General features: G+C 55.1%; 10 protein-coding genes across 10 annotated transcripts; 6 read left to right on the top strand and 4 right to left on the bottom strand.

Annotated features, from left to right (window-relative positions):
* Positions 1-113: 113 nt before the first annotated feature.
* On the top strand, positions 114-887 carry CCOS01_07986 (uncharacterized protein; the record flags this gene model as incomplete). The annotated part of the gene is made up of 1 exon (XM_060456148.1): positions 114-887. The coding sequence occupies one exon, from the start codon at positions 114-116 to the stop codon at positions 885-887; it is 774 nt and encodes a 257-aa protein (XP_060314040.1).
* A 631-nt stretch (positions 888-1,518) lies between these two features.
* On the bottom strand, positions 1,519-2,817 carry CCOS01_07985 (uncharacterized protein; the record flags this gene model as incomplete). Its single annotated transcript, XM_060456147.1, has 1 exon — positions 1,519-2,817. One exon carries the CDS (start codon positions 2,815-2,817, stop codon positions 1,519-1,521), a length of 1,299 nt encoding a protein of 432 aa, XP_060314039.1.
* A 2,153-nt stretch (positions 2,818-4,970) lies between these two features.
* Positions 4,971-5,090, top strand: CCOS01_07984 (uncharacterized protein; the record flags this gene model as incomplete). The annotated part of the gene is made up of 1 exon (XM_060456146.1): positions 4,971-5,090. The coding sequence occupies one exon, from the start codon at positions 4,971-4,973 to the stop codon at positions 5,088-5,090; it is 120 nt and encodes a 39-aa protein (XP_060314038.1).
* Positions 5,091-5,244: 154 nt separating this feature from the next.
* Positions 5,245-5,970, top strand: CCOS01_07983 (uncharacterized protein; the record flags this gene model as incomplete). Its single annotated transcript, XM_060456145.1, has 1 exon — positions 5,245-5,970. The coding sequence occupies one exon, from the start codon at positions 5,245-5,247 to the stop codon at positions 5,968-5,970; it is 726 nt and encodes a 241-aa protein (XP_060314037.1).
* Positions 5,971-9,973: 4,003 nt separating this feature from the next.
* CCOS01_07982 (uncharacterized protein) lies at positions 9,974-11,212 on the bottom strand (the record flags this gene model as incomplete). The annotated part of the gene is made up of 1 exon (XM_060456144.1): positions 9,974-11,212. One exon carries the CDS (start codon positions 11,210-11,212, stop codon positions 9,974-9,976), a length of 1,239 nt encoding a protein of 412 aa, XP_060314036.1.
* Positions 11,213-13,598: 2,386 nt separating this feature from the next.
* On the top strand, positions 13,599-15,091 carry CCOS01_07981 (inosine-uridine preferring nucleoside hydrolase; the record flags this gene model as incomplete). Its single annotated transcript, XM_060456143.1, has 4 exons — positions 13,599-13,638; positions 13,708-13,810; positions 13,872-14,041; positions 14,100-15,091. The coding sequence occupies 4 exons, from the start codon at positions 13,599-13,601 to the stop codon at positions 15,089-15,091; spliced, it is 1,305 nt and encodes a 434-aa protein (XP_060314035.1).
* A 455-nt stretch (positions 15,092-15,546) lies between these two features.
* CCOS01_07980 (LSM domain-containing protein) lies at positions 15,547-16,003 on the bottom strand (the record flags this gene model as incomplete). Its single annotated transcript, XM_060456142.1, has 2 exons — positions 15,547-15,902; positions 15,976-16,003. 2 exons carry the CDS (start codon positions 16,001-16,003, stop codon positions 15,547-15,549), a joined length of 384 nt encoding a protein of 127 aa, XP_060314034.1.
* Positions 16,004-16,860: 857 nt separating this feature from the next.
* Positions 16,861-18,191, top strand: CCOS01_07979 (uncharacterized protein; the record flags this gene model as incomplete). Its single annotated transcript, XM_060456141.1, has 2 exons — positions 16,861-17,082; positions 17,163-18,191. 2 exons carry the CDS (start codon positions 16,861-16,863, stop codon positions 18,189-18,191), a joined length of 1,251 nt encoding a protein of 416 aa, XP_060314033.1.
* Positions 18,192-18,556: 365 nt separating this feature from the next.
* Positions 18,557-20,473, top strand: CCOS01_07978 (uncharacterized protein; the record flags this gene model as incomplete). Its single annotated transcript, XM_060456140.1, has 2 exons — positions 18,557-19,228; positions 19,742-20,473. 2 exons carry the CDS (start codon positions 18,557-18,559, stop codon positions 20,471-20,473), a joined length of 1,404 nt encoding a protein of 467 aa, XP_060314032.1.
* A 1,535-nt stretch (positions 20,474-22,008) lies between these two features.
* On the bottom strand, positions 22,009-24,354 carry CCOS01_07977 (pre-mRNA splicing factor CLF1; the record flags this gene model as incomplete). Its single annotated transcript, XM_060456139.1, has 1 exon — positions 22,009-24,354. The coding sequence occupies one exon, from the start codon at positions 24,352-24,354 to the stop codon at positions 22,009-22,011; it is 2,346 nt and encodes a 781-aa protein (XP_060314031.1).
* Between the last annotated feature and the right edge of the window lie 1,311 nt (positions 24,355-25,665).

Raw genomic sequence — 25,665 nt, 5'->3', positions numbered from 1 at the left:
AACGAGACCAAACACCCAAGTCGCAAACTCGCCAGCAAACAACCGGATACCAAACCTCGCCAAAACCAAATTACTCAACCTTCCCGACCCGTCAAACCAACACACCGCCCAAAATGTCAGCAGACACCCGCCCAATATCCCCAACCCAATTCGCCTCCGCCCTCCGCGACCTCTCCCTCCCAACCCTCCACCTCAAAGCCCTCGAGATCCGCAACTCCATCCTCCACCTCGAATATTCAAACGCCCAGCTCGCCCCCTACGCAGCAGGTGACGCCACCACCCTCGACTCGGCAACCGACGCCTCGGCGGGGCACGGCCCGGACCCGACCTGCGTCGAAGCCATTCGCGAAAACGACGTCGTCATCGCCCGCATGCGCGACCGCGTCCAGATTATCCGCGACGAGGTCGAGGGCAGGGGACACTCGTGGAACGAGTTTAAGAGTAAAGAGGAGATCGAGGAGGAGGAGGCGGGCCAGGGGGCGGCGGATCGGAGGGGGATCACGAGCGAGTCGGTCGCCGGCGCGAACGGTATTAATGGGAATGGGATCCCAGCGACTAACGGGCTTGGTGCGGCGGCTGCGGAGGAGGATAGGATTGCCTCTGGACGTCAGGGTGCGCCGGCGACCAACGGTGGTGGTGGTGGGGGTGGCTCGTCGACTACTGCGGCGAGCTCGTCACACCCTGCTTGGATGGACGGTACATTCCAGATGGGCACGATACGCAACGGTGTGATCACGATGGGTGGCCCCCCCACGCAATCCACCCAATCTACTCAGCAAGCAAACGGCACAGGTGGACGCCTAGCGGACGATGAACTGCGGCGGGCCATGGAGGAGCGCATGAGAGGTCTCGGCGATGACGACGAGGACGGCGGAATGCATCTGTAGGAGCACGATAGAAGAGGCTGGATGGCATACGAGGTTCGCAGTTATATGAGGCGTTGGTCACCGTCGACGGAGTTGAATCAAACGAAAAGGAAAACGGATCAGATCATTCAACGTTGGGGCACACAAGAATTCGGACAGAGCAATAATACCCGTCATGTTCCTAGTGCTACTTGCCAGTAATGCCATGACAAAGGGAAAACAAGAAAGGAGAGAAAAAGGGGCGTAAAAGCAAAGAAGTAAAGGCTTCATCGCATCTTGGTGTGCGGCCAAATGTGTTAAATGTAGAAACGAAGAGATGAAATGAAGAAATATCAAACAAGCCATGGATCTCGTCCTCTTTTGAACAAAACCAACCCAAAGACCCCAGACCCTATTTTTTGAAAACATCCCATTGCCCACCGTATGCTTGCTCTCTTGCTTTTGTGGCAGCACGCCTCTTAACGCCTCAATGCCGAATCCCATTTCCGAAAAATGCAAATGCTCCTTCCCATGAACGCTATGCCCCTCTCTGGGAGTAAATAATGCAGTAAATAACCCTCGTCAAATGATGACGGGGAATTCCAGAGACAACTAGAGAAAGTGTGTTCTGGTCGGCTGTCTGTTCGATCTAGTTCGTGGCAGGTGTCCAACATCATGATACCGTTGTGGTAGCGGTGACAGTGGTAGGTGTGTTCTCATCCGCGGTGCGGTTGATGATAGGGTTGGCAGACGCTTTGGGCGTGACGTCAGAGTTGTCCTTAGATGCAACATCTGGCTTCGTGCCGTTGGGACGTGCCTTTAATGCCTGCCTGGAGTTGGAGCGGGAGCTCTTAATGGTCTCCAGCTTAGGCCGTCGGGGAGGACTCGACTTTCCCAACGAATCCCATGTGCGGTGCTGGACAAAGTCGTCCTCGTCTGAAGAGGTCTCCTCGGGCGTCATGGGAACACGTCGAGCACGGGCGATGCGCCGACGTTCCACCAGCTCGCCGTCTGAAGATACTTCGGAATCTAGCGAAAGGCTGCGGCTACGGTTAGACATTCCCCTGCTCGATACCGTTGTCCGCCGTGACCGCCTGCCGATAAGTGAGTCGATCAACTCCGATTCCGAAGGTGTCTCCTCCAAGGGCAGCTTCTCTCCCTGTTGCCGCAATTTCTTCTTCAACGCCTTTTCACGGACCAGCCTGTCCAAAGGAGTGTCCTCAGACGCCATTGTTCTCCTGCTTCCAACTGTGCTGGTGCTCTGGGTTCTGGCGACGGGGATGCGGCCCTCCATAAGCTTGGCAGGGGGCGGCGGCTGTAGCATCCACTTGAGAGCGTCCGGACGGGAGGGCTTGCTTCCTACTATCGGCGGGTGGTACTCGTTGACGGGCGGGTTCCTCGGTGTACGGTAAAAGTTCTCGCGGTCCTCATCGGTGATGGGCTTCTCCAGCCCCAACTTCTCCTCCATGTAGCGTCCGGCCGTGTTTCCGGCCTTTGCGATGTTGTCCATCAGCTTGTGACCCATGCCGGTGAAGTTGTGACCCCAAAGCTCCTCATCCTCTCGTTGGTACAGCTCTCTATTCCAACCCTCGCCGGACAGCTTTCGACCAGCCGTTGAGGCACTTATTGTCGGAGTCGCAGGGCTAGTACTCTCGGCAACGGTGCTTGCTCCGCCAAAACTCGCGGCTGTGCTCGTCCGGCCTGCACTCGCCAGACCTCTCTGGCTCGAATTCTTGTTGGTTGACTTTTTGGGTAGGTGTGGTCCTGCTGCCATCTCTTCGGCCCAAAATGGGTTTGTGTGAAAGGGGTCCGGATGACGGTACAGTCCAGGTTGCTCCATCTCTATTTTCCTCTTCACCTCCCTATCCTCCTTGGCCTTCTTCTTGGCCTTTCGGAAAGCCTTCATCTCGTTACATGGTGTACATGCGAGGTAGTAGAAAATCGCCGACTGGATGGCGACTGGTAATGACATGTTTGCGGTATGGCCGTAACCCCGGCGTGGGGAGAGGGTCTGGAGTGTATTCGGTGCCCGGTATTTCTAGTACACATGGAAGGCAAGGGATATATTCGGGGAGTGTTCGAAGAGGTAGGTGGTGTGTGTGTGTGTGTGTGTGTGTGTGTGTGTGTGTTGATTGTGGGTGTCGAGGGGGGTGATATAGACGGGGTGTCGACTTGTTGGATCGAGTGGTTCGCGGGGAGGAAATAAGTGTCCAAGTGGGAGGAAAGTGACAGGGACCACGAGGAGGAAAGGTGGTCCAAACAGGCCAAGCGGATGTTCAAGGTAGCCAGGATAAGGTGAGGTACGGGAACGGGACGGTAAGGTAGGATACGGCGCCTTTGAACCTAAGATGAGTTGCTCAGGGAAGGGAAAGGACCGCGTGCCAGCGCCAGAGGGAGCTTGGGAAGTCTAAAGCGCCATGGAAGTGAATCACCGGCGCAGAGCCCAAGACACAGTTTCGGTACGGGGGCGCGAAATGCTTTAAAAGCGGCTCGGCCTGTGCGACCCCTCCAGGTACTGGGAGTATCGACGTTTGGTGTTGGGAGGACGGAGGACAGAGTGAGGTTTCAAGGTTGAGTGATGTCCTGGGCGGGTGCTATTCTCGAAGGGGGTGCGTGTAAGAGGAAGAAGCACAGGCGCAGGCGTGACAGCAACCGGTGCAGTCTGCAGTCCAATCCAGCTGGCAGGAACTAAAAAAGAAACTTGCAATGCACCTCAGTAGGCGAGTAAAGGCAGAGGTTGCAGAGTACCTTGGCCCTTGGGGTGAGATAATAGGACCGTAGCGCAAGACGGCGGTCGGAGTGGCGGATGAAGATGGATGGACGGGCGGGCGGGCTCGGACGGAACTGTTTAGAAAGTAGGGAGGACCAGATGATTGAGGTTGAAGATGAGGGTGGCTCGGAGGCTTGGGTCGCGTGGGCGAAAAGACGTTGGCCTATGGCGGTATATTCCTCTCGAGAGTGTGTATAGGGTGCTGGTTGTCTCTCTGTCTCTTGCTATTGCGCTACCACATGGAAGGATGGCGATGGATTCGATTGGCGGTATCGGGCGGCGGGTTTGGGATGAGGAATTGAGACACGGACACACTGGACATTCAAGAGGGAGAAGAGAGGGAAGGGGGGGAAAGACAAGAAAGAGAGCGGAAAGAAGTGAGGGAAAATTGGACGGGTGAATTGAAGGCGAAATGGAGTTGAAGTGAGGTGCTTAGAGAGACGACGTTTCGAAAAAGGGAGGCGCAAGGTAAGGACGACAAGGTAAGTAGCGCCTACTTTCACACTCGCCCAGTCTCTCCTCTCTACAGGTGGGCAGGTCCCTCCTCCTCGGCCTCCCTCTCCCTCCTTCTTTCCCATCGGGCAATCAATGAAGGGGGGAGTGGGTGGAGGTACCAGTCGCATGGAGACCGAGAGTCCAAGGTACAGTGTACTAGTTTAGAGGCGTGGACTGGGGGGAAATTGTGGGTTTCTCGACGGCAACCGGGGGAAGCGATTTGAGAGAGGGACACGGGGGGCATGGGGGCCTGGCAAGCCTGCGAAAGAAGGGTAAGGGGAGAGGAAGAGGAAGCCACGAAGCGAAGACAAGTACTGTGAACTCCGTACCTGGTGCATGTACCTCTACCTCTACCTCTACCTCATACACCCCCTCCCTCTGTCTGCCTCCCTCTGTCCTCTTCTTCCCTATTCTTCTTCGTCTTCTCCTCATCTTCCTCTTTTGAGTCCACCTCCGATATCCAAATTGATCGGATCCGACAGTTCGGATCCCTCAAACTCTACTGACCTATCTGTCACCCTTCTCCCTGCTATTTGGAACATTGGATACGCGTCGGAAAATGTATCAACCATATCTCATTCCAACGCCTGAGTCGTTGGCTTGATTGCAGAGCGCATCTTCATCAGACGCTTTACGAACGTCCACTTTACGCCAGATGATCGCGAGAAATTGCGCTCCACGGCCTGCGGACGGGTCCTGGACACCGTGACACCCCCGACTATGGATCGAGCACGCACGCAGCCCGGCCTACCAGATATGGCTCAATCTAAGTTGGGCATGCCAATCATTGCAATCAATGGTGTGAAGTTGGACCTGTCTGAGGCGCCTGGGCGGACCCGTCGTCGTCTCCATGCATCTAAATGCGCCTCCATTCCACAACACTCACAACACTGCGAACCGTCGTCGTCGTCTGCTGTACACGTACACACTACGGTTACACAGTTCCAAGCTGCGTCTCGTCCTGCAAAGGCTGCAATTGAACAGACCAGAACGAGAACAAGGTACTTACTACGCCTTCCCCCTCCGGAAACGCCAAGTACCTAGGAAACGCCAATCCGGGGCAGCTCTGTGCCTCGTGCCTGCGTCTGGCTGCTGTGCGCTGTTTGGTCCATCCATCGCCCGCTGTCCCACACGATGCAAGTCGAATCAAAATGCGAATCGAGTGTGCCTGTTTGCTGCGCATGGTTACCCGACCTCGCGTCACTGGCGGCCAAGTCAAAGGTCAAGACGGACAACCTTGGAAGTCGGACAGACAAAGGTGCCGCTGCCCCACGGAGCGCATTGCATTGCACCGCAACGATTCCTCGTCCAACGTGCTCTGTTTCCCACCGCCTCTCGCCCGAATCCTCGAATTCTGAGTATGTCAGTCAGTCAGACTGTCTCTGTCCAAGACGCGCGTGGACCGAGGTAGACTTGCCAACGCAACGCACCACCTCAAGCCTGCCAGTCCCATCTTGGCCGATGATCCGTCTTGTCGCGCGCCTTCAACGTCTGCAACTGGCTTGTTCCTCATTCCTCTTGATAAATCGTCCTCCACGAGCACTGCAAACAACCAGCAAAGGTCCGTTCATATCGGGGCGGCGCAAGGAAAGAACGGAAGATCTCAATCGGCCAAGACTTTCACTTGTTTTACGCATTACGCTATCTGAGGTGGGAGAGCCGATGTACCTGGTACCTAGGTCGGATCATTCGCTCCCCCTATGCCACTATCATCTATGGACCCTGTTAAGCTCCCCTCCCTCTCCACGACAACCCGACCCCTCAAGGAATGGGAGAGTGCTAGGCTCGGGGAACCAGATTGACCAGTGTTCGAACTTGAATACCATGCACCTGCACATGCACCACACACCACGACTATGAACCCATTTACCGCAACCCTCCCTCCGACAAACAATTGCCCAATGCCGCGCAAGTCTTGCCAGCCCGACCCTACGCCGTACTACCACGGCCTACAGGCTATGGGGGCCCGGAAGCGGGACGGAGCTCCATGAATCTGCAACTCGGCCAATCTGCGCCGCGTCGCGCCTTTGGTCATGACGGATTGGTTCCTAGAGGGGGATTTCTTCTCCATGGCGCCCATCGCGCGAGCAATCAGTTCATGATCCATATGTCATCATTTACCACCGACTTCAACTTAGTCATGGACAATTGACCCGGAAGCGTCGAAGTGTCCGGCCTTAATTTCACTTTTCTGCTCAGCTCAGTTACCCGGACCCCGAACCATCAACCGGACTGCCACAACACGACATCCCGTAAAACGAAATTGTTCAATCTTGTTCTCCCATTTCCACCAGAAAAGTCCGACAAGACGGCCTCCGCCGCCCAACAACGCCGCGGACGCCGCATCCCCTAAACTGGCAACTTGCGACTGGCACCTCGTCCAGCCAGCACCGTTGATGTCTCAAGCCCCCCTCCTACGACCAATCCGCAATGATCACTGGCTGTTCTCAACTTGACCATGGCGTACGGCCACGGGCGGCGGTCTAAACCCTCTCTGCTAAGCCTCCGAGGGGAGTAGGGAGTCGGCGTCCCTAGCGCACGTTTGCCTGCGCACGCTGCCTTCTGTATCTTTCTGTCAAGTCTTGTCTCACTCGCTGCACCATTGTGAGGCAGGCTACACCACAAAACGCCTCAGCGTTTCGCGCGCTAGGTGAGGTTTTACCTCGACGGCTCTCACCTCCTTTCCTTGCGCGCGCGCCGTCGCCGCCGTCGGCTCCGCCTGTAGCACTCCCTGATCCATGGGCAGTGCCAATGGTCCGATAGATTTCTCAACTCTCAATGCCATTTGCAACTCAAGCTTTGGCCGGCTCCCTTTGAGGTTTTGGGCATTACTGATGATCCGCTTTTGATCTGATTGACAGGTCTGGTGGACCGCCCATGGTTGATTACTTCATGTCTGCCACGCTTTCTAGCCTAACCTAACTACCTAACCTAACTACCTAACCTAACCGTCAGTGTCGGTGGTTGCTACCAATGCATTTCGTCGAGGGTCCCTTGCTGAGAGGGATATTATCGAACAACTGCGCCTATCGATAATCATGCTCCGTTGTCCCCCTCTCATGTTCCACCTCACTCGACTCAGCCCCTCCAGCTCCTACCACTGCGGAAACTCTCCTCGCGTACCCGGTTTCTACGGGTGCAACGAGTTGCACGGCAGCTGGACCCTTGATTTGCTTTCAATGCGTACGCAAACGCGCAACGAACGCTCGGTAGCTTCTTTTTGATCGACCGCCCGTCCGCCACAAAACTACGGTATGATACACCCGAGTTCTTTTATAGGATATAGGGAAATCTCCACTGTTTTGATCGCCTGCGGATGCGCAAGCGTGGCCGCAGGGAGTAGATCCCGCCAGAGATGTAAGTATTCCCGCGGATGAACTGCCACTGTCAGTGCTGCAAAACCACCAGGTAAATGTTACCCGTGCTCCCCTCCACAATGGGCAACCGGACATGGATACGCTCCCATGCCACTTCACCGACGTCGGGAGCTATCATGTGGAAGAACGACAACCATCTCCTCGAAAAAGTCAAATCAGCCTTTCGTGGCGGCCCTCCAAATGGCTAGCTAGCAACCAAGGCAAGAAGACCCCCACCAGCATAAACGTGAGTAACTTTCGTGTTCTCTCGTAGGGATTTGCTTTCGAATAGACTCCCTTGATTATCGGATCTTGTCCAAGAGGGTGTGAAGAGGTTCGATTCGATCCCAACACGTTAACAATACCAACTGATATTTCCTCGTCTGAATCACATACGGCACGCACCAAGGTCGGCTACGGAAACATGACATTCTACCAGCACTTCCGCCGAAGAGACAGGACCTCCTCTTGAAGACTTCGTAAAGACGCCAGCCCAATCCGTCTCGGCTTGACTTGTTTAAAACTATGGTCCATAACACATCAGGACGGAGAAACGCACACAGCCAACGAAACGGGCCATTGTAAGCAACACGGATCACGCCTCACACAAGTCGTAAACGTCAACCGGGCCGAAATCTGCATCACACAACCCTCTGCCCTCTACTCTTCTCGCACACTTTGATCCGAGCAACTCTCCATACCCGGGCTGTACTCGCAGCGTATTCTGACAGGAGACCGTAAGAGACATAAGCGCCTCCTCCCGTTCTCCCCATCGCTTCGTCACTCCGTTTCTCTCCCTCTTGATGGGATCCAACAAACCTCTCTTCCCATCGTCCACTTGTAGCCATGAACAAAACATGTGAAAACTGCATGTCTCACCTCTGCGTGTCGTCTTGTCCCGCAGAGCAAGTCACCCCCACGAGCATACCTATACCAAGGTCTCAACTACACTGCACTCACTACCCGACATTAGTAGCTCAAAGTCCTTGGAAAGTTCAGAGTCTATCCGTCAACCCGTGATGCCGCGATGTCCCCTTCCCACCGCCTCGGGAACAACATCCCGCTTCAAACTAACCAGCTGGCCACATGGGGAGCTCTTAATTATCACGTTATCTAGAACACGCATCTCACTTGCCAGCATCCTATCTACTCACGCGAATGCATGTCTAGAACCCGAATCGCAGCTAAGCCATCCCTCGCACACACACCCCCCCCCTCCTCTTCCTCCTTCTCCTCCACCAGATACATCGTAAGCCACAGAGCGGTCAAGGCCCCAAAACCCAACTCCACAAACCCGACAAAACTCAGGTGCACCACCACCCGAGATCTGTCGACCGTTCGTTCCCCCCTTCACCATTTTTGAAAAAAAAAAAAAAAAAAAAAAGTACCAGAGAAAACCCAAAATCACCCTCTCCCATCCCTCCGCCAACGCTAGCAAAAGATGCGCTGTACCTTGGGTCGCGGGAAGCGGGCGGTGGGTAGCGTCAGCCAGCTGGGGAATACACGGAAAGCCCGCCCGACTCCAACTTCTCTTCTCACATGCTGCCCCCCCCGACCAACACCCCCGGCCACGATCAACCCTCCTAGCTTCGATCAAAGGACGATCCAGCTACTACAACGCATAAAGGCTCCTCTTAGTGGGCAGAGATCGTGACGAAATAGCGAGGTGGGGGAGCGCCAGCATGTGCACTGCAGAAAATATAATAAAAAAAAAACGCGGAGAAATAACATGATGCACATTACCATGTCATCACTTGATCCAGCACCATCCCGGTAACATGACAACAAAACAAGTCATAGACAAGTCACGACTGCCTGGGAAACGGACGTGGTCTTTTTTTTTTTTTTTTACTGGTGGGAAAGAAGACTCATTGAAAAGTTATCTGGCGGGAACCTGTGCTGAAAAAAGCACACAACGACTGTAGGGGCATGGCCATTTCCCATGTGATCCAACCAATCTGCCCTAAAGGAAAGGTTTCATATTTTGTTGGTTCCTCTTCCCGCTCAAGACCCATTCTCTCTTTTGTTCAACTTCCTCGTATACATCGTGATCCTGCGTCACTCTCTCCTTCGTTTCCCCCCTCCATCAATAGCTGGCTGGTCTCGAGGCCGAAAAGGAAGAAGAAGAAAAAAAAAAGAAAAGCATGTGCAAATCACTCAGCCCGCTGGCCAATGTAATCCCCCAACTCCAAGATCTCATGCCGTGGCCGAGATCGTTTTTGTTTGCGTGTATGCGATAGCAAAGCCATGTCGCCTTTACTCGATGAGGCCGCCGTCTCGCGGAAGCGTGATCGAACCAATGCTGGCGTCTTCTTCATGGCGTCAAAAGGATTGCATGTGTGTGAGAGAGAGTTTTTTGAGGTGTGCCGCACTCCAGGAAGAAGTATTGTACAGTTAAAATAACAAGTGACATCCAGACGGCGCGGAGACGATGGTGTAGTTGAGAAGAGCGCATCTGGGGAGGGCGGAATATCCTGGAGAATGACAATCGTAGGTGTAGTGACCGCTTAGACATCCCACTCCTCCTCCTCGGTGCTGAGGGCGGAGAAGGATCCAAAGTTGGACGTGACGGGCTTTGCAACCTTGCCATTGGAGGCAGGCTTCTGAACGGCCTGGGCGATGGGGCGAGCCGGAGCCGGAGCGGCGGCAGCGGCAGGCTTGGCAGCCTCGGGAGAAGGGGAGCGGTTCTCCTTCTTGGACTTCTTGGACTTGGCGGGAACAGTGTTCCACTCGTCCTCCTCCTTGAGGCGCTGGATCTGCTCCTCCTCAGAGGGAAGGGAAGAGATCCAGTTGTTGGAGGTCTGGGCGGGAGCGGCAGCAGAGGTGCCGTTCTGAGCCGGAGCATCGAAGGTGTCGAGAGGCTGAACAGCAGTGGAGGTGCCGTTGGTAGCAGAGGCACCGTTAGGGGAGCCGGCGGTCCAGGCGGACTTGTTGCCGTTGACGCTGGCCATGAATTGGGAGCCATCCTTGGCGGGGATGCCGGCGGCCTCGCGAGCGGTACGGCGCTGCTTCTCGAGCTTGACCTTGCGCTCCTTCTCCTCCTCCTCGCGGGCGGCTCTCTTGGCCTCAACCTTTTGGCGGTTCTGGCGCTGCTTCTTGGTCTCAGCCTGCTCGGGGGCCTTCTGCTTCTTGGCCTTGGGCTTCTCCTTATCGGTGCCGGTCAGGCGGAGGACGGAGGGGCCGGATGCGGTGGGCTCGAGCATGTCATTGACGCCGCTGGGGTCGGCAGGGGTGACCTCGGGGGAAGCGGCAGGGGAGCTCTCCTCCTCTTCCTCAACAGCCTCGACGGCGGGGGCAGAGGAAGCGGCGGGCTCCTCCTCCTCCTCCTCGGTGACCTCGACAGGCTTCTTCTCGGCAGCACGCGATTGCTTGACGGACTTGGTCTTCTTCTTCTTGGCATCAGCAGCAGACTTGCCATCAAACTTCTTGCCCTCCTTGACACTGGCCATCCTCTTGGCGAAATCGGCATTATCAACTTCCTCCTTAGGGTCATTGCTCAGCCATGTGCTAGAGGGATCGACTGCGCTCGTGGAAGCCTTCTCCTCGGGCTTTTGTGAAGCAAAGGCAGCCTTTCGCTGCTTCTTTGCGTTGGTGTCCTTCTTGGGCTCAACATATGCCTTGGCAGTCTTGGCAATCTGCGCAGGCTTCTTGTTGCCAGAGTAGTTGTAGATCAAGCCACCAGCGACGAGGAAGCAGACAAGGTAACCGCCCACGGTCTGGGTGTTGAGAAAGTCGGAGACTGTCATTGTTGCGATTGTGGATGGCGCAGAAACGCTACCAGATGGGTATTAAGGGGTATGGTAGATTATGCAACTTGGTGCAGTTGAGAACAGCAAAGACCACGGTTTGTCGGATCAAGGGCCGCAAGTGCTCAGGGTGCCGTTGAGGGTCACGGTGTATCTTCGATGCCTCACTGATGGAGAAGTTGTGGAGAGAGAGAGATTCGGATGACTGGATAATGGACAAGTTAGCAATGGAGTCCAATTTGTGCTGAGCTCTGCACACGGGAGCAGATGATCCGAGATGTCTGGGGCAAGCGCCGATCGGAGAACATACAGGTGGAAGGTGCGCAAGGGGAGATGTGGACGCAACAATGGATGGGTTGCTTGAGGATGAAAGGCAAGGTGAGAGCGGTGATGCTCGGGGGGTTGGTGGGTTTGTTGAAGGGGAGAAACAACAAGAATTGGGTAAAAGTGAAGAAGGAAGAAGGGCGATTGAGGAGGCGTTTCGACCACGCGGTTGAAAGACGGCTTGGATGTCGTGTTCAGATGCAGGTAGCTTGGCAAGGAGAGACAGGCCGAAAAAAAAAGTTACCAGGTGGCTTCTCAGCAAACTGTGCCTGCGGTACCGCCAGTGGTCCAGGGCAGGTCCAAGGTGTAGAGGCTAGATCCAGTAGCAAATGGGGGTTTTTGGCTGAGGCAAGCGCCCGGGGTTCATGCCACGGATGCAAAAGCCGACCTAGGGAATAGGTTGGACCGCTGGAGAGGTCCCACGGGTAACCTGCTGCTACTGCTGCGGCTGCTCGGTGTTGCTATGTGCTCCAGGTATCCAATCTGTAAGGTGCTGCACCAAACCCTGACCTGCGTCGGGACCGAGTCTCCAGGAGTGGGTATTGCGTATGAGGATTGGTGTCCTCTTTTGCCGCAGGTCCCCAGGGATGTGTTTCTGGCTGGCCGAGCTCAGATGAAGCAGCAAGATGAAAGGCAAGACGAGGGAGTGTGTGATGTGAGATGCGACGAGGAAGAAGAACAATTGAGGAGAAAATTGTACTTACTTGCTGTACGGCTGCTCTTCTCAGCAATCTGACGTTTCTTTCCTTGAGTTAAGCAAGGGAGGTAGGTGAGGTAAGGGTAGGTAATGGAGGTAGATGAGGCTATCTCCAGGGTGCTGTTAGGTAATTTCCTGCATCTCCAAAGTGACAGCTTCGCGTTTCCACGGGGTTGAGGGACGTGGACCCGCCTTTTCTTTTGGGGCTCGGCTGTCAGCACGGACTCGGGAGAACTTGAAAATTGGGGACAGGTCACGTGCTTGCGAGGCAACGACTGATGGAAGACAAGGGAGCAATCACCAACCTGGAAGGTGTCACTTACACGTGACTGTGATGACTTCCCTCCATAAGAACTCTCCGTGATTGGGCGGAACGATGTCAAGGTCACAGTGCTTGCTGTCAGGGCATCAAGCCAATTGACAACTGCCAAACAATGTCATTGGAGACTTGTCGGACTCGGAGGTTACCTTGATATCCCGCGGGCCCGGCCTGTCAAACCGAAAAGCACAAATTGTAGAATTATAAATAGGTTTTTTGCAGACAGCTTTCCTTAGGTAGGTTCACGTGAGTAAGGTACCCTCATCCAAGTAAACTTCCCGAGGCCCTTCCGTTTCCCACGTCTCATCTAATGTTTGCAAGGTCCAGAGTTGCAACTTGCCGCATGTCAGATTCCTTTCCCTTGGCTTTCCCGATAAGAGCTGGGGGCAGCTTACCCGCCTACCTTACCTCAGGTGCCCAATGCCCCCAAAGTCCCCCAAAGTCCCCCAAAGTCCCTATTTTCCAAGGTTTCCCGCAGCGACCTGCCTCAAGCTTATCGACAACAACTGGATCTCGGTGGCTCAAAACGGCTTAGCGTGTCATGTCTCTCTCCATCATTTGCACCGCAACAACCACAACCCCACCATTGATCCCCCTCGACGGCGGCGCATTTGACGCTTCTAACGATGAGGGGGTTCGACCGCTCGGTCGCCCGCCCGTCTCAACTATGCCAACTTCTCAATGCGACACCGACGCCCTTCCTATTGACACAAAAAAGACCCGGCGAGAAGGCAGGAACGACGGAGTCACACCGTCAAGGCCACATCACATCTCCCGGGGCGCCGGGTTGCTTATTTCAAGGCATCTACACCGGAGACAGGCGGAGACCGGACACCTCCGTTCAAGCTTAGCTCACGTGCCCGCAGATGTCCGCTTCCCCCCACCACTCCCCCATCAACATTTGGTTTCCTATATCACTAATGTTTTCCCCAGCTTTCTTAAGTGATTTAATCAACTGTGTAATTTGAGACGAAGTCATTCTCGTCTTCATTGAACACTTTTCAACCCAATTTCAAGAGATTTCTTCTGAATCAAACATCGCAGCCATGGCTCCCAAGAACCGCGTCATTATCGATTCCGACCCAGGTGAGATATCAATGAGCGAACCCCCCAAAAGTACTGAGATGTGCAAGTAGGCTTACACATCTCTGCCAGGCATTGACGATGTCATGGCCATGCTCCTGGCCCTTTCGGCCTCCCCTGAGGAGCTCGAGGTCATGATGATCTCAGTTACCTACGGCAACGTGCCTCTCCAGAGGTGAGTTTCATGCTGCGCAAATAAACATAAGAAACCCTTGGTCTAATCGTTTACGATGAAGCTGCCTGAAGAACGTCGTTGCCCTCTTCCACGTCTTGGAAAAGGAGATTGCATGGCGCAAGGAGAATGGAAAGCCCGAGGGCTTCGAGTCCCTCAAGGCCTACAAGCCCATCGTATCAGTCGGTGCCGAGCACGCTCTGGAAGACGACGAGCTGGCCGCCGACTACTTCCGTAAGACACACTCCTCGGTTCAACCTCTCCCAACTTCCGTCTCCTGACTCTCCTCCAGACGGACTGGACGGCCTTCACGGCGTCCACGAGAAGCACCCCCACCTCTCCCCGGACGACCGCTGGCAGTCCCTCTTCCACACCGAGAAGAACGTGGACCACGACCCCTCGCCCTTTAACCAGTACTTCACCCCGGCCAAGCAGGTCGCCCACAAGGAGATCCTGCGCATCCTCAAGGAGAACGAGCCCAACACCATCTCCATCTGCGTCGTCGGCCCCATGACCAACGTCGCCCTCGCCGCCGCCGAGGACCCGGAAACCTTCCTCCGCGTCAAGGAGCTCTGCGTCATGGGCGGCGCCGTCCACGTCGAGGGCAACATCACCCCGCACGGCGAGTTCAACACCGTTGCCGACGCCGTCGCCGCCGCGCGCGTCTTCGCCCTGACCTCCCCGACCCCGCGCTCCACTATGCCGCCCATCTCGGACAAGAAGTCGTCCCTGCCCCCTTACCCGGCCAGGCTGTCCAAGAAGCTCAAGCTGACGCTGTTTCCCCTCGACATCACGACTCCGCACCTGCTCCGCAAGAACTACTTCACCGAGACCATCAAGCCTATTGTGGCGTCCGGAAGCCCCCTCGGCCAGTGGGTCAACCACTTCATGTCAAAGTGCTTTGACAAGATCATCGAGATGGAGGGCGACGGACAGGAGCCCGGTCTCTCCTTGCACGACCCCTTGACGGTCTGGTACCTTCTGACGCAGTCCGACCCCAAGTGGAAGGCCAGCGTGGAGCCGGAGGACATCCGCATCGAGACCACGGGCCAGTGGACGCGCGGTATGCACGTCATTGACCGGAGACTCCGCGTCAAGTACAACGAGGCCGCTCTCGAGACCAGCGAGACGGGCGATGCCGTCGACGTCCTGACCCTGGCCGAGGTCCCCGGCGACACTGGCGGCTGGCTCAGCACCAGCAGGGGCAACAGGGTCAACAGGATGGTTGAGTCCCCCGGCGAGGAATTGTTTGCCCCAGACCTGATGAAGAGAGTTTTCGGATAAAGATAAGGAGACAAGGGACGTATATTTTCAGCCACCACCTTCTCTATGTGTGTAGGCGTGAGGGCTCTTTTGTTGTTGATGTCTCGTGTCAGCACAAACATGGTTTTGAGACTGTAGCAGCATAGAGGAGAGATCTGGATAGAAGAAGAAAGGCAGGCGCATACCCCGTAGGAAAACCCAATATCATTCTATAGCAACCCCCAAATATGTGCAAACGCCGTTGTTCTTTGTGTGTGTAGGTGTGTGATCATGCGCATGTGCATATGTGCATGAAAATGCGCGCGCGCCTGTCTGCCTGCCTGCCTGTCTCAATGGCAGCAGTGCAATCTCATGTCCTTCCCAACATTTGGGTATCCCGCTCGTAATCAAACATCCCGTGACTCGGTGTGTCACTCTCATTCTCGAGAACCATCTCTCTGCTCTTGTTTTGCTTTTCCTGTATGTATGCGTGGCTTTCATACGTGCTTGGTTCCTCCAATAGCAGAACCCTTGACTTGGGTCCAGTCAATGCTCTCGTCTAGCGCCTCGTCTACCAGGCCGATCGTGCAGACATTGTCGCCTCGGACGAGATAGAGGCCGAGGGGCACTTCGACAGAGGGTTCGCCACTCTCGGGGGTTTGGATGACTCGCTCTTGGGCACTGCTGAGAACCTGGGGCGCAAGATGTGTGTTAGCTGGGTGCAGCTCAGAAGACTCGAGAGAGGGTTGTGAAGGGGGCAGGGGAAGGGGTATTACGAGGTTCGTGGACTGATCCGCAGCTTCCAATGTGCCCACCAAGATTCGTGAGTCCGACGTCACAATGAGGACTTTCTCTGTTAGGGAGAGGATGGTCAGTATGTCATCGGGAAAGCAGCACTCAAGGTTGGTGGTTTTGGGGGGATGTACTGTTGAGGTAGCCTCCGAGGGTTGCCATAGCTGCGGAGATGTCGAGGTCTGAAGGTGCAGAAGACTCTGTATGGAGATGAGGTAGGTATTCGTGTGGAGAATTGGATCGTCGGCTGCTTGGATTTATTTGACCAGAGGGTGCTCGGAACTGTCGCCAGTGGTATTATCGCAGTGTTGGATCCAGAAGTTTGGCTGGTGAAATTCGGGAATTCTGAGAAGAGGGACCTTGGAGCTCTCAAGCTAGCCCACTTTGGGCCAAGGTAAGCACGACAAGGTCTGGTCTGTGCACTCCCGGTCGTTCGTCCTTTCCTTTCAACAAGCCGTTAGATGTCACTCGAGCTCTCAGCTGGCACCAAAGCCATCGCAGCTCATTGCTACAAATCAGCCCAACATGGGTGATCGAATTGTTTCCTTGCCACCTGCAACAATGGAAACCCGTAACAGGTCGCCTTCTCCTACTCAATGATGGTCCAGAAACACACCGTTGGCGCCAGTGCCGAGCAGGCGCTCACTCAGCCCTCACAAGTCAAGGCAATTCGCCATGGTACCGAGATTGCTGGCCTCAAAAGGGGATGGCTGCCAAGATCCCAGGCTGAAATATCAAGCTCGGTAGACTGCTGTGCCGCATGAACCTACTCGGCCTGCCATACTCACTGGGCGACGAACCCCGGCAGCGACATCACCTGCTCAATCGGGTGTGGCACTGGGCTGAATTTCGTTTTTGCGCTCTTAAAGACTCTGTGATTGCCTCTTCACCGCTGTGTAGTGGAAACTTTCAATCATGTCTCCAGACGAAAGATATATCTCACTATTCGCAGAGGCGACGGTCCGATTCTCTTTCCTCCCGAGTCAGGATGTATAGCAGCATCACCGCGTTTCCTCGATATGAACGTATCTGCTCAAGATGACAGTCCTAGCCAGGGCAAGAAGTACACGCTCAACCAGACTCAAGAGAGAGCGGTACGGCGCTTACTATTTCTGTGCGCATTGGTCTTTGATGCACTCACAGTGACGCTCGTCGTCTTTCTATGCGTCGGCGCATGGAATAAGTCGAGTGGTTTGAGATCGTCAAAAGGTCTAAATAACAGAGAGGCTCACCTCGCTACTGTGAGTCGCACTCGAGGACGGGAGGACCGCCCTCTCTTCCACTCCCGTCTCCATATGCCTGTACTGACAATGGATGACAGTGGTCGGCGGCATATGTCCGGCGATGGCCAGCCGACGAGACCACGGTGGTCTTCAGTTGGCACCTAAGCAGCTACTGCTACTCGCACCTAGGGCGAGAGGCATGTATCCGCCGGGCTCCCGGTGCCCCCTTCGACCTCGATGACATTATGGACGACGTCGCTCTTGCAATAGGAGGTGGTTCGACTTATTCGTCAAGCAGGGGCACCTTCCCGGCTCTGGAATCGCAAGGCATTGACCTCGGGACGGCGTCCGAAGTCACTTCGTCCAAGAACGCGTTCATCGCCTACATCATTTTCATGGTGGCTGTAGCGTGCCTCTGGTCATGGCACTTCTTCGTCAGCACGGTTCCGGGCGCACCCAACTGTGATCGATTCCTGGCCGTGTCGTTTACTTTAGCGGGGGCGGCGCTGCTCGTCGCCTCGGCCAACACAACCCGTGCGGCCCTTGAGGCGGACGGCGTCCTCGCCCAATACGAGAGCGTCTTCAAGTACCACAGCGCCGGTACTTCGACACTCGTCGTCACGTGGATCGCCTCGGCAAGTCATTTCCTCGCGGTTACGATGTATACGGTTGCAGCGGCAATTGGCAAACGACTACGGAAGCCAGACCGATACCCGCCAGAGTCGGAGCCGTCAGACATGGGGCGGACTAATGACGCACGCAGAGCGAGGGAGGCGGAAGTGCCAGCGCAAGTCGACAGAGATCATTCTTATATGAGGCGTCTCGAGGCTTTCATGCGCGTGCGCGGTCAGAGACGAAGATCAGAACTTAATTCCTTTCGCATGAACCACAATAGCGGAGACTACCGGAGGACGGATGCGAATGGCGATATCTGGTTGCCGGTTTACTCGAGGGCCGATCCGATCGCGACGCGTGCACCGGTAAAGCCAAACGTTGTGACCGGTCCGTCTATTGGAATACCGGATGCGAGCGCGGCTACGGGTGGTCAATCTCGCGCGGGCAATGTGGTGGACGAGCCAGCGCCGGCCTATGAGCGGTATCAAACTGCATCATCTCGCCGCCCGTGAAGTACTCTGTAGGTAGATGGGATTCAAGGGTTCCGGATAGCGATGTGTCTTTATGTAATATACGATGAGAAGATCTTTGTTATACCCATGTTAGTGTACATTGCTGGAATTCGATATTACACAGTCTACTCAGCTGCATCACAAGTGTGTAATTAGTCAAAAAATCATGCCGTGGCGGGAGCTGTCCAATTCAAACGGACGGGGCCGCTGAACCGGCACCAGCTGCACTAAGTTCCACCCCGCCAGGGTCGCGAGCCAAAAATCCTAGCGCGACAACTCCGAGTCCAGCACATCTTAAATCTGACCTCACCCAACCAACTCGTCCCCAAACTTCCTTGACCCAACCACACCTCCCGCTGCCCACGATGTCGTCTCACGACACACCAACCATCTACGCAGAACTCCTCACAAACATCCGTCAGCTCTCCATCGCAGTGACCCTCTCCTCACCAGCAGGAGGACAAACAAGAGCCCTCATCGCCCCCAACGGCGAGACGCTGCACATCCACCACGCAGGCACAGAAACCTCATTCCCGCTGCCCGGAAAAGTTCTCGCCCACGCAGGAGCTCCCACAGCCTTATTCACACCACCACCGTCAGCATCATCATCAGCCTCGCAAACGCTATCATGGCGTCTCCCGCTAGCAGACTCCCCAGCGGCGCGCAGCGGCAGTACCAGCCTCGCAGATGACCCCGTCCCCTGGACGGCGCGGGACCTCCTCCCCAGCTCGGCCGTCGCGTGCAGACGCTGCGCCGCGGTCGTCGTGCCCGGCGGGAAAGCGGGGGAGTGGAAAGACCTGCCGAGCGAGAACTGGGCGGAGATGATGGACTTCTGGCACTGTCATAAGCCTAGCACGGATCGCGAGGATGAGCACGAGCACGGCGGCGTGAACGGAGAGGGCAAGGAGAAGGATGACCACGAGCATCTGACTAGGCGCGGGTACGGAGCCAACTCGTCCATTGCCGCGCAGCCTGGCGTAGGCATGGTAGATTTGACGTCGTTTCTGTTTTGCGAGGCTGATTGTGTTGGTCTCAAGGTAAGCGGCTATCTTTCTCTCTCTCTTTCTTCATCTCTGTTTTGTCACTCGCATCTTCAACACATCATGTTGGGATTCGTCTATTCGATACATATAACCGTGTATCCTCAAAACACGGGGGCATCAAGAAGGAGGCCATGTCGGCAGCAACACGCTACCAACTCAGTGATCTGGTCACCGATACTCCGCCCCTATATGAACTATCCAAAACGTACGCCGTCGTCCCTGCCCTTGCGCAGGGGGTGCTTTCAAAAGTGCAAGACTCCGAAGCCTCTACACCCCCTCGTGTGTGTAAGATGGTTTCCGGGTCTTGTGCTTGGGTTCGCAAAAGACGGTTGGCCCTCTTGCTTTCACTGGGGTTGTCCAGAGCCTCGGAGACACCGGGATAAACAGCGAGGGACATTGAACGAATACCTTTTCCATTTCGCGTATACAGTCACGATCCGTTCCGTATACTCTTCTTCTTCGTCTTCTCTCTTCTCTCCTTACTTACACTTCTTCTCTCCACTCCAGTTCTCTCTCCCATCATCAGCTGCCGCACCCCCGGCATCCTCCAGCTCAGAAGTCCTAGCTGGAGGAGGAGCAGGAGACTCCGACTCTGATTCTGCGTCTGATCCCACAGAACCACCCCCTCGGATGCTCAACATCGCCTGCTCCGCCTGCGCCTCCCACCTGGGCTTCTTCAACGTAGCCATCTCCTCCGTCGTTCTGCTAAAATGGCAAGTGTCATGCCAGACAAGCACATCACACCCCACGGCCACGGCGACAGCACTGCCCTCCAGCACAGACTGCCTGGCCGCGACCCTCATCGCGACCCTCTCCCGCTCAGGCTCCTCCAAATCAGTCGTCGTCCCGGCCTTCCAATCCACCCAGAACCTGGCTTCTTCTTCCTCCGGCGATGGCGGCGACGCCGTACCGCCTGCCCTGCACCTCTGGATCCTCAACAGCAACATCACCTACGCCTCCTCTTCTTTCCCCTCTTCTTCTTCTTCTTCTTCTCCTCACCAACGCGCAAAACGCGCAGCCATAAAACTGCTATACAAAGAAATCTCCCAAGCCGAAGCAGACGACATGCTCGAGTCCATGACGTCCGACGTGCAAGAGGTCAACCTCCCTCTTCCGGCCATCGTCGCCGCAGCGGAGGGGTTGAAGCAGAGTAGTCGGTTATTACCACCGAGTGAGCGGGTGTTTAAAGGGTGGAATGTGGGCTTGTTGGATAAGTGGGAGCCAGCCAGCCTTTCATAGACACGGTGGTGAGCTCGTGATGATGCAGAGCTCGGGGCAGGGAGTCGAGCCGAGGGCAGAGGTGTAGGGGTATGGCCGTTGGAACTTGAGAGTGAGGTACTCGAGAGAGGGAGCCAGAGAGAGAAATGGAAATTGAAGCTGCGAACAAACATGGCACAAATGATACCTCATCCAATTGAGAGATTTTGGCCACGAAACCTCCGCCCAGAGTCTAGACCCTCTCACATAGCTTAACTAATAACATAACTCAAACCAAGGCCATCCCTCCGTATAACGATCATACGTCCTTTCCAAAGAGGCTGTATGAGGTTCGCATCGCAAGCCTCACCAGGCCCCCGATGCCATCTATGCTATTCAATAACCAAGATTCAATCAAACCGCATGGTTCATTCATTACCACCGTCCGCCTGCCTTAGCCAACGTATCGCATTTTACCAAGTGGCCGTTGGCAAGCAAAGCACATCCTCATCTCACGATGCAAAACAGGCAAAAGGGGAACATCATTGTTCGTAACTTGGCAAGCCATCAATTGGTGCAACAGCCTACAAGTTGCAATGTGAATAATACAATAAATCCTCCGCGCCGCCATTTTTTCCCTTCATCTTTTTCATCAAAAAAAAGATAAAAACAGGTTATATCGACAACATTCCTCCCCCCGCCGCCCTCCATTGCTCCTTAATTCTCCTCTTTTCCATTTCCCATTCATCAGCCATCAATCCCCTCTGTATGGGAAAGGGGAAACATGTGAAATGGCGACAGCTGGAGAACAGAAAAAGAAGAGACAACTGCCACTGCCAAAATTTCACCAAGTTGCCCTCCTGGTTTGACAACCCATCAACACCATGGAAATGCCTCCCCCAACCCCCTTTGGATATGGTAAACAAAAAATTGATAATTACATATTCAACCCAGACAGCGTGGCATGCGCGTTGTGTTGTTGGTGTTTGAGTTCTCTGCGATATTGGTATCACGGAAATGACTGACTGCGAAGGGAACGACCTGTCCCGGGTCTCGCTCTAAAAGAGGAATGTACAGAAGAGATGATGCTGAGAATGGAAAAGGAAAAGGAGATAGATTTGAGAGAACGAAAGACAGCGTGAGATAACGGAAAACCATGTTCACGAGCGGATGAAGGTGATTACGCCGCCCGGGAGACATGCCATGTCTGCGGTCGTATGAGGTGTTTTGGAGTAATGAAAATAGTGTGCGCGTCGGATAGTGAGATGGATCGAGAGTGAGTTTGCGCGGGATAGTACGTGGGTGTGCGTGTTTGTGAGTGTGTAGCGAGAGAGATTTGGTGATAAGTGTGAGGGATGTAACGAGTGGACTTTTGAGTGCTCTAAGCCGTCTATGCTGGAATGCAGAGGCCCCCGCCGAAAACGATGCTCCGGAAAAGACCTGGGTATAAAAAAGGACGGATCATGATTTTGAGTGTCGTGAAGCGCCATGGACGTGAGCGGAGCTCGCAGGTGTCGCACAATGGCCATTAGTGTCTCATCACCGCCATGGCTTCAAGGCATTTTTGTCGACTGAACCTAGAGACGATTTTGTTTGTTGATCTCGCCGAGGTTCAACCAGCTCATGTCTGAAGAGGTGGCTGCCAGGGCGAGGGGCGGCTGTTGGCTAACACCGTTGGGAGCACTGGTCTGCGTTTGCCTTTGCGGGAGGCTTGGAGCTAGTGACGTAGGATAAAGGCTCTCGGCATAAACACTGCTTGGAGCGCGGTCTGCTCCCCAGGGCCTTGAGGGGCCGGTAGGATCCCATGTGTCCCGAACACTCTCGGGGATACCGCTCGAGTACCCTGAAGATGCGTTCGACGTGGGTCTTCGGGGGGATTCGATCTTGCCAGAGACTCCATCGCGGAAGGGAATCTGGTTCGAGTAGTTTGACACCGTCGGGCTGCCAGAGACGACACGGCTCAGTTCTGGCCGACCATCGTGCTGAATAGGCGGAACAGTGGACAAGTCCTGGGTAATTAGGTGCAGAGGAGGGACGGTAGCGGAGTCTTGCGTGATGCGGTTTTTGGGTGTGTTGGAGTAGTGAGAGGTCTCGGAATCGACGGTTGTACGCTTAGAGTTGCCGAATCCGAGAATGTTGAGCGCGCTGCCGCCGGACCAGTAACGGTTCCAGCCAGAGCTTCTGCGCGTCTCGCCAGCACGACCAACCGGGGCTCCTCGCGGCGTAGGGCGAGGCTCGACCACGTCGGCGGCGAACGAAACACCCTTTTCATCGCGGGAAGGTGGTGCGAGGCCTGGTGCCTCATTCATCTGGGGAAGGGGCTTACCGATGGTGCTCTTGAAGAAGCTGTTGGATGTATCACGCTTGCTTCCACTGCGAGCAACACCGGCAGACTTGGGTGCGTTGCCATTGACCTTGCCCATCAAAATCGCCATGGAGGAGAATGATCCGGCCGAGTCTTGTTGCTGATGACCACGGAAGTGAGGAGCAGAGTTGAAATCGTCGTTGCCATATCCAAGTCCAGCCTTCTCATCGGGGAAGCCCCTAGGGCTCATGCCCCTCGGGTCCTGGCCGCCCTCCACGTTTTGCTGGTTCTTTCCACGACGCTTTCGGATGCAGAAGAGGATCAGGCCGAGGAGAATCATGATACCGGTAATGGTACCAAGGACAATGCCAAGTATAGCGTTAGCACTGACTGCGGCGGGGGCCCCAGCAGCAGCAGCTGTCTCGGTGCTGGCAGATGAAGATGCAGAGGCGGAGAGAGTCGCGGCGGCAGACGCAGAGGCAGAGGCTGACGCCGACGCAGGAAGTGTAGAGATGGAGCTGGCCGAAGTGCTAGATTTGGAGCTGGAGCTCGTTGCGGTTGAGCTCGCAGTGGTGCTGCTCGTCGATTCGCTTGTAGCGAGAACCTCCTGCTCGTTCAACTTTTGGGCAGCATCTTCCCAGCTGTTTTGGCGCGCGTTGAAGATGCAGAGAACATCGTCGACGGCACCTGATCCTCCTGAGAAAACGACGGTTCCATCAGAACCCTGAGCAACAGCGTAGTTGGATCGCGTGCCTGTAGGCGCCAGGGTGCTGTTGTAAGCGGGCCAGTCGCTCAGGGTCAAAGATGCGCGCTTCTCAATCTCGCCCTCCACGCTGCGCGCCTTCGCCTTCGAGACTGCCTGGGAGTTGGTCACAGGTGCGCCCGCCGCGTCGATGAGGACCATGCGCTTGACCACGTTTGGCGCAACGGAAAGGTCAAATGTGTACAAACTCTTGCTTCCGTCGTCTCCGTTCATGATAATTGCGCGAATTGCAGTCGTGTCCTTCAGCAAGGGTTCCCCGAGGGTGGCACCCGAGTCGGTCCATTTCGTATCGGGGTTGAAGAGCATAACCTTGCTGTTTGTCGTGCTGCCTCCAATGACAACTGCTTGTGTGTCGGACCATGTCAGAACAATGGGATTTACGACAGGCGGTGCTGATGATTCGTAGGCTCGGGTGCTATAAGGCGCGGATGCTCCGACAACAAAAGTCTGTGTCGAAGGACCAGAGTAACCATCCTGACTGCCACCGTACATGATAATCTGGTCAGTTCCAGGGAGGTATGTTGCTCCGTGGAGAAGACGGTCCTGCGTGACGTGGTCCTGTGGTGAGATGGACTCCCATTTTCCTGTCGCGTAGGTGAACTTTTGAAGTCCATGATAATCTGTTGACGTGCCCTTGCCTCCTACAATGTACAAGCCGGCCTTGCTAGCATCGGTGGGGTTGGAGCCGACGCAGACAGCACCTGTCACTGCCTCACCTTGCGCCAAGGTCTTCCATTGGGCTCCTTCTTCGAGCGAAAGCGACTGGAAAGCACCGGAGGAATATGTGTAAAGAACGTTGTTGTAAATGACCGAACAGATGTTGTCCAAAGCGACTTTGGGCTCGGGGAGCTTCATCGTGATCGTGCCCTGTGCTGTGTTTTTTATGAATAGTGAATGTTGTCGTCGAGGTAAACGGGGTTTCGGGGTTGAGTGGGTAGATTGCGTGTAGTCTACAGCATATCGTTAAATTGCCTGTAGAATTGTTGGGTTTTGATGCGGTTCCTCACAATGAAAAAAAAAAAGGATGGTCCGACGCAGACGGTGAGATGACTGCTGGCAGATGGTCTACTCAGCAATGGTCCAATAATCCAAACGCAACAGCCAGCGCCCTCGAGGCTTCCAAACGGTCGAAATATCGAAGTGAGTCCGGTCGGCTGATCCTTAGCTCGCGCGACGGGAAGGCGAAGATGAAAATCGAGCGGAGATCCTAAGGGAGGAAGAGACTGAGCCGTCGAGGTCGAGGTGGACGGGAAGTGGTTCCCTTGTCTCGGAGTTTGATCTGCAGAACAAAGTTTCTGGTGTTTCTCGACAGACGGCTAGTTCCAGACAAACAAGAAGCCAGGACAAAAAGGTCGGACGGTTGGGTAGAAGGGAAACAAGAAGCTGTTAGTTCTCCCGAGTCCTGAAGGCCTTGGTGTCGCAGGTTTTGGATGTGGCCAAGCGGGTGGCTCGCAGTCGTTGGTCGGATTCGTTTGTGTGTGTGCGAGTGTGTCGTGGATATGTCGTATCGCTCTCGGGCTATTACTGCAGCTCGTGTCGGTCGGGTCGGGAATTTCGGTGGACGAGGGATAAGATGGGCAAATTGCCGCGTCTAGGAATCGAAGAGGATATTGCAATGAGCGACTCTGTGTTGTTTCTGTTCTTTCGATCTCGCGAGATTCAACGTTCCAGACGATGAGTAGCAATTCCACCTCGAAAGAGCGAAAAATGCACACACGGCACCAGAAGGAGAGAAGGAGGAGAGGAAAACGGAGACCAAGGGAGAGACCAGCAGAGCCAGAGAGGAAGAGAGGCGAATGGAAAAGAGTGGTACCCTCGCTCACCCTCGTCCGACTCTCTCTCTCAGAGCAGTCGAGCGCAGCACCAGCAGCAATAGCAGCACCAGCACCCGCAACCCGCAGCAGGAGTCGACCAGGTACAGCCCAAGTTGCAGGCGAAGGAAACACGAGGCAGGGATTTGGGAAATCGTGACCGGGGGTTGCCAGGAACGTCCTGGTCCTTGGTCCGGGGTGGCTTGGACTGACGACGGACGAATCAGACGGTATTGGAACCACCTAATGGAGGACAGACCAGGGGGTTCCTGGACATCCACGGGCACCAGCGCCAAAGTAGAGGACGAGCCAAGAATACTTGGACAGGTGGTGAGACACTGCGGTGCCGCCCAGG

The sequence above is a fragment of the Colletotrichum costaricense genome, assembly GCF_030867565.1.
Source record: "Colletotrichum costaricense strain IMI 309622 chromosome Unknown Scaffold_7.1, whole genome shotgun sequence".
In the NCBI taxonomy this organism is placed as follows: domain Eukaryota; kingdom Fungi; phylum Ascomycota; class Sordariomycetes; order Glomerellales; family Glomerellaceae; genus Colletotrichum; species Colletotrichum costaricense.
This window is presented reverse-complemented; position numbering and strand designations above follow the sequence as displayed.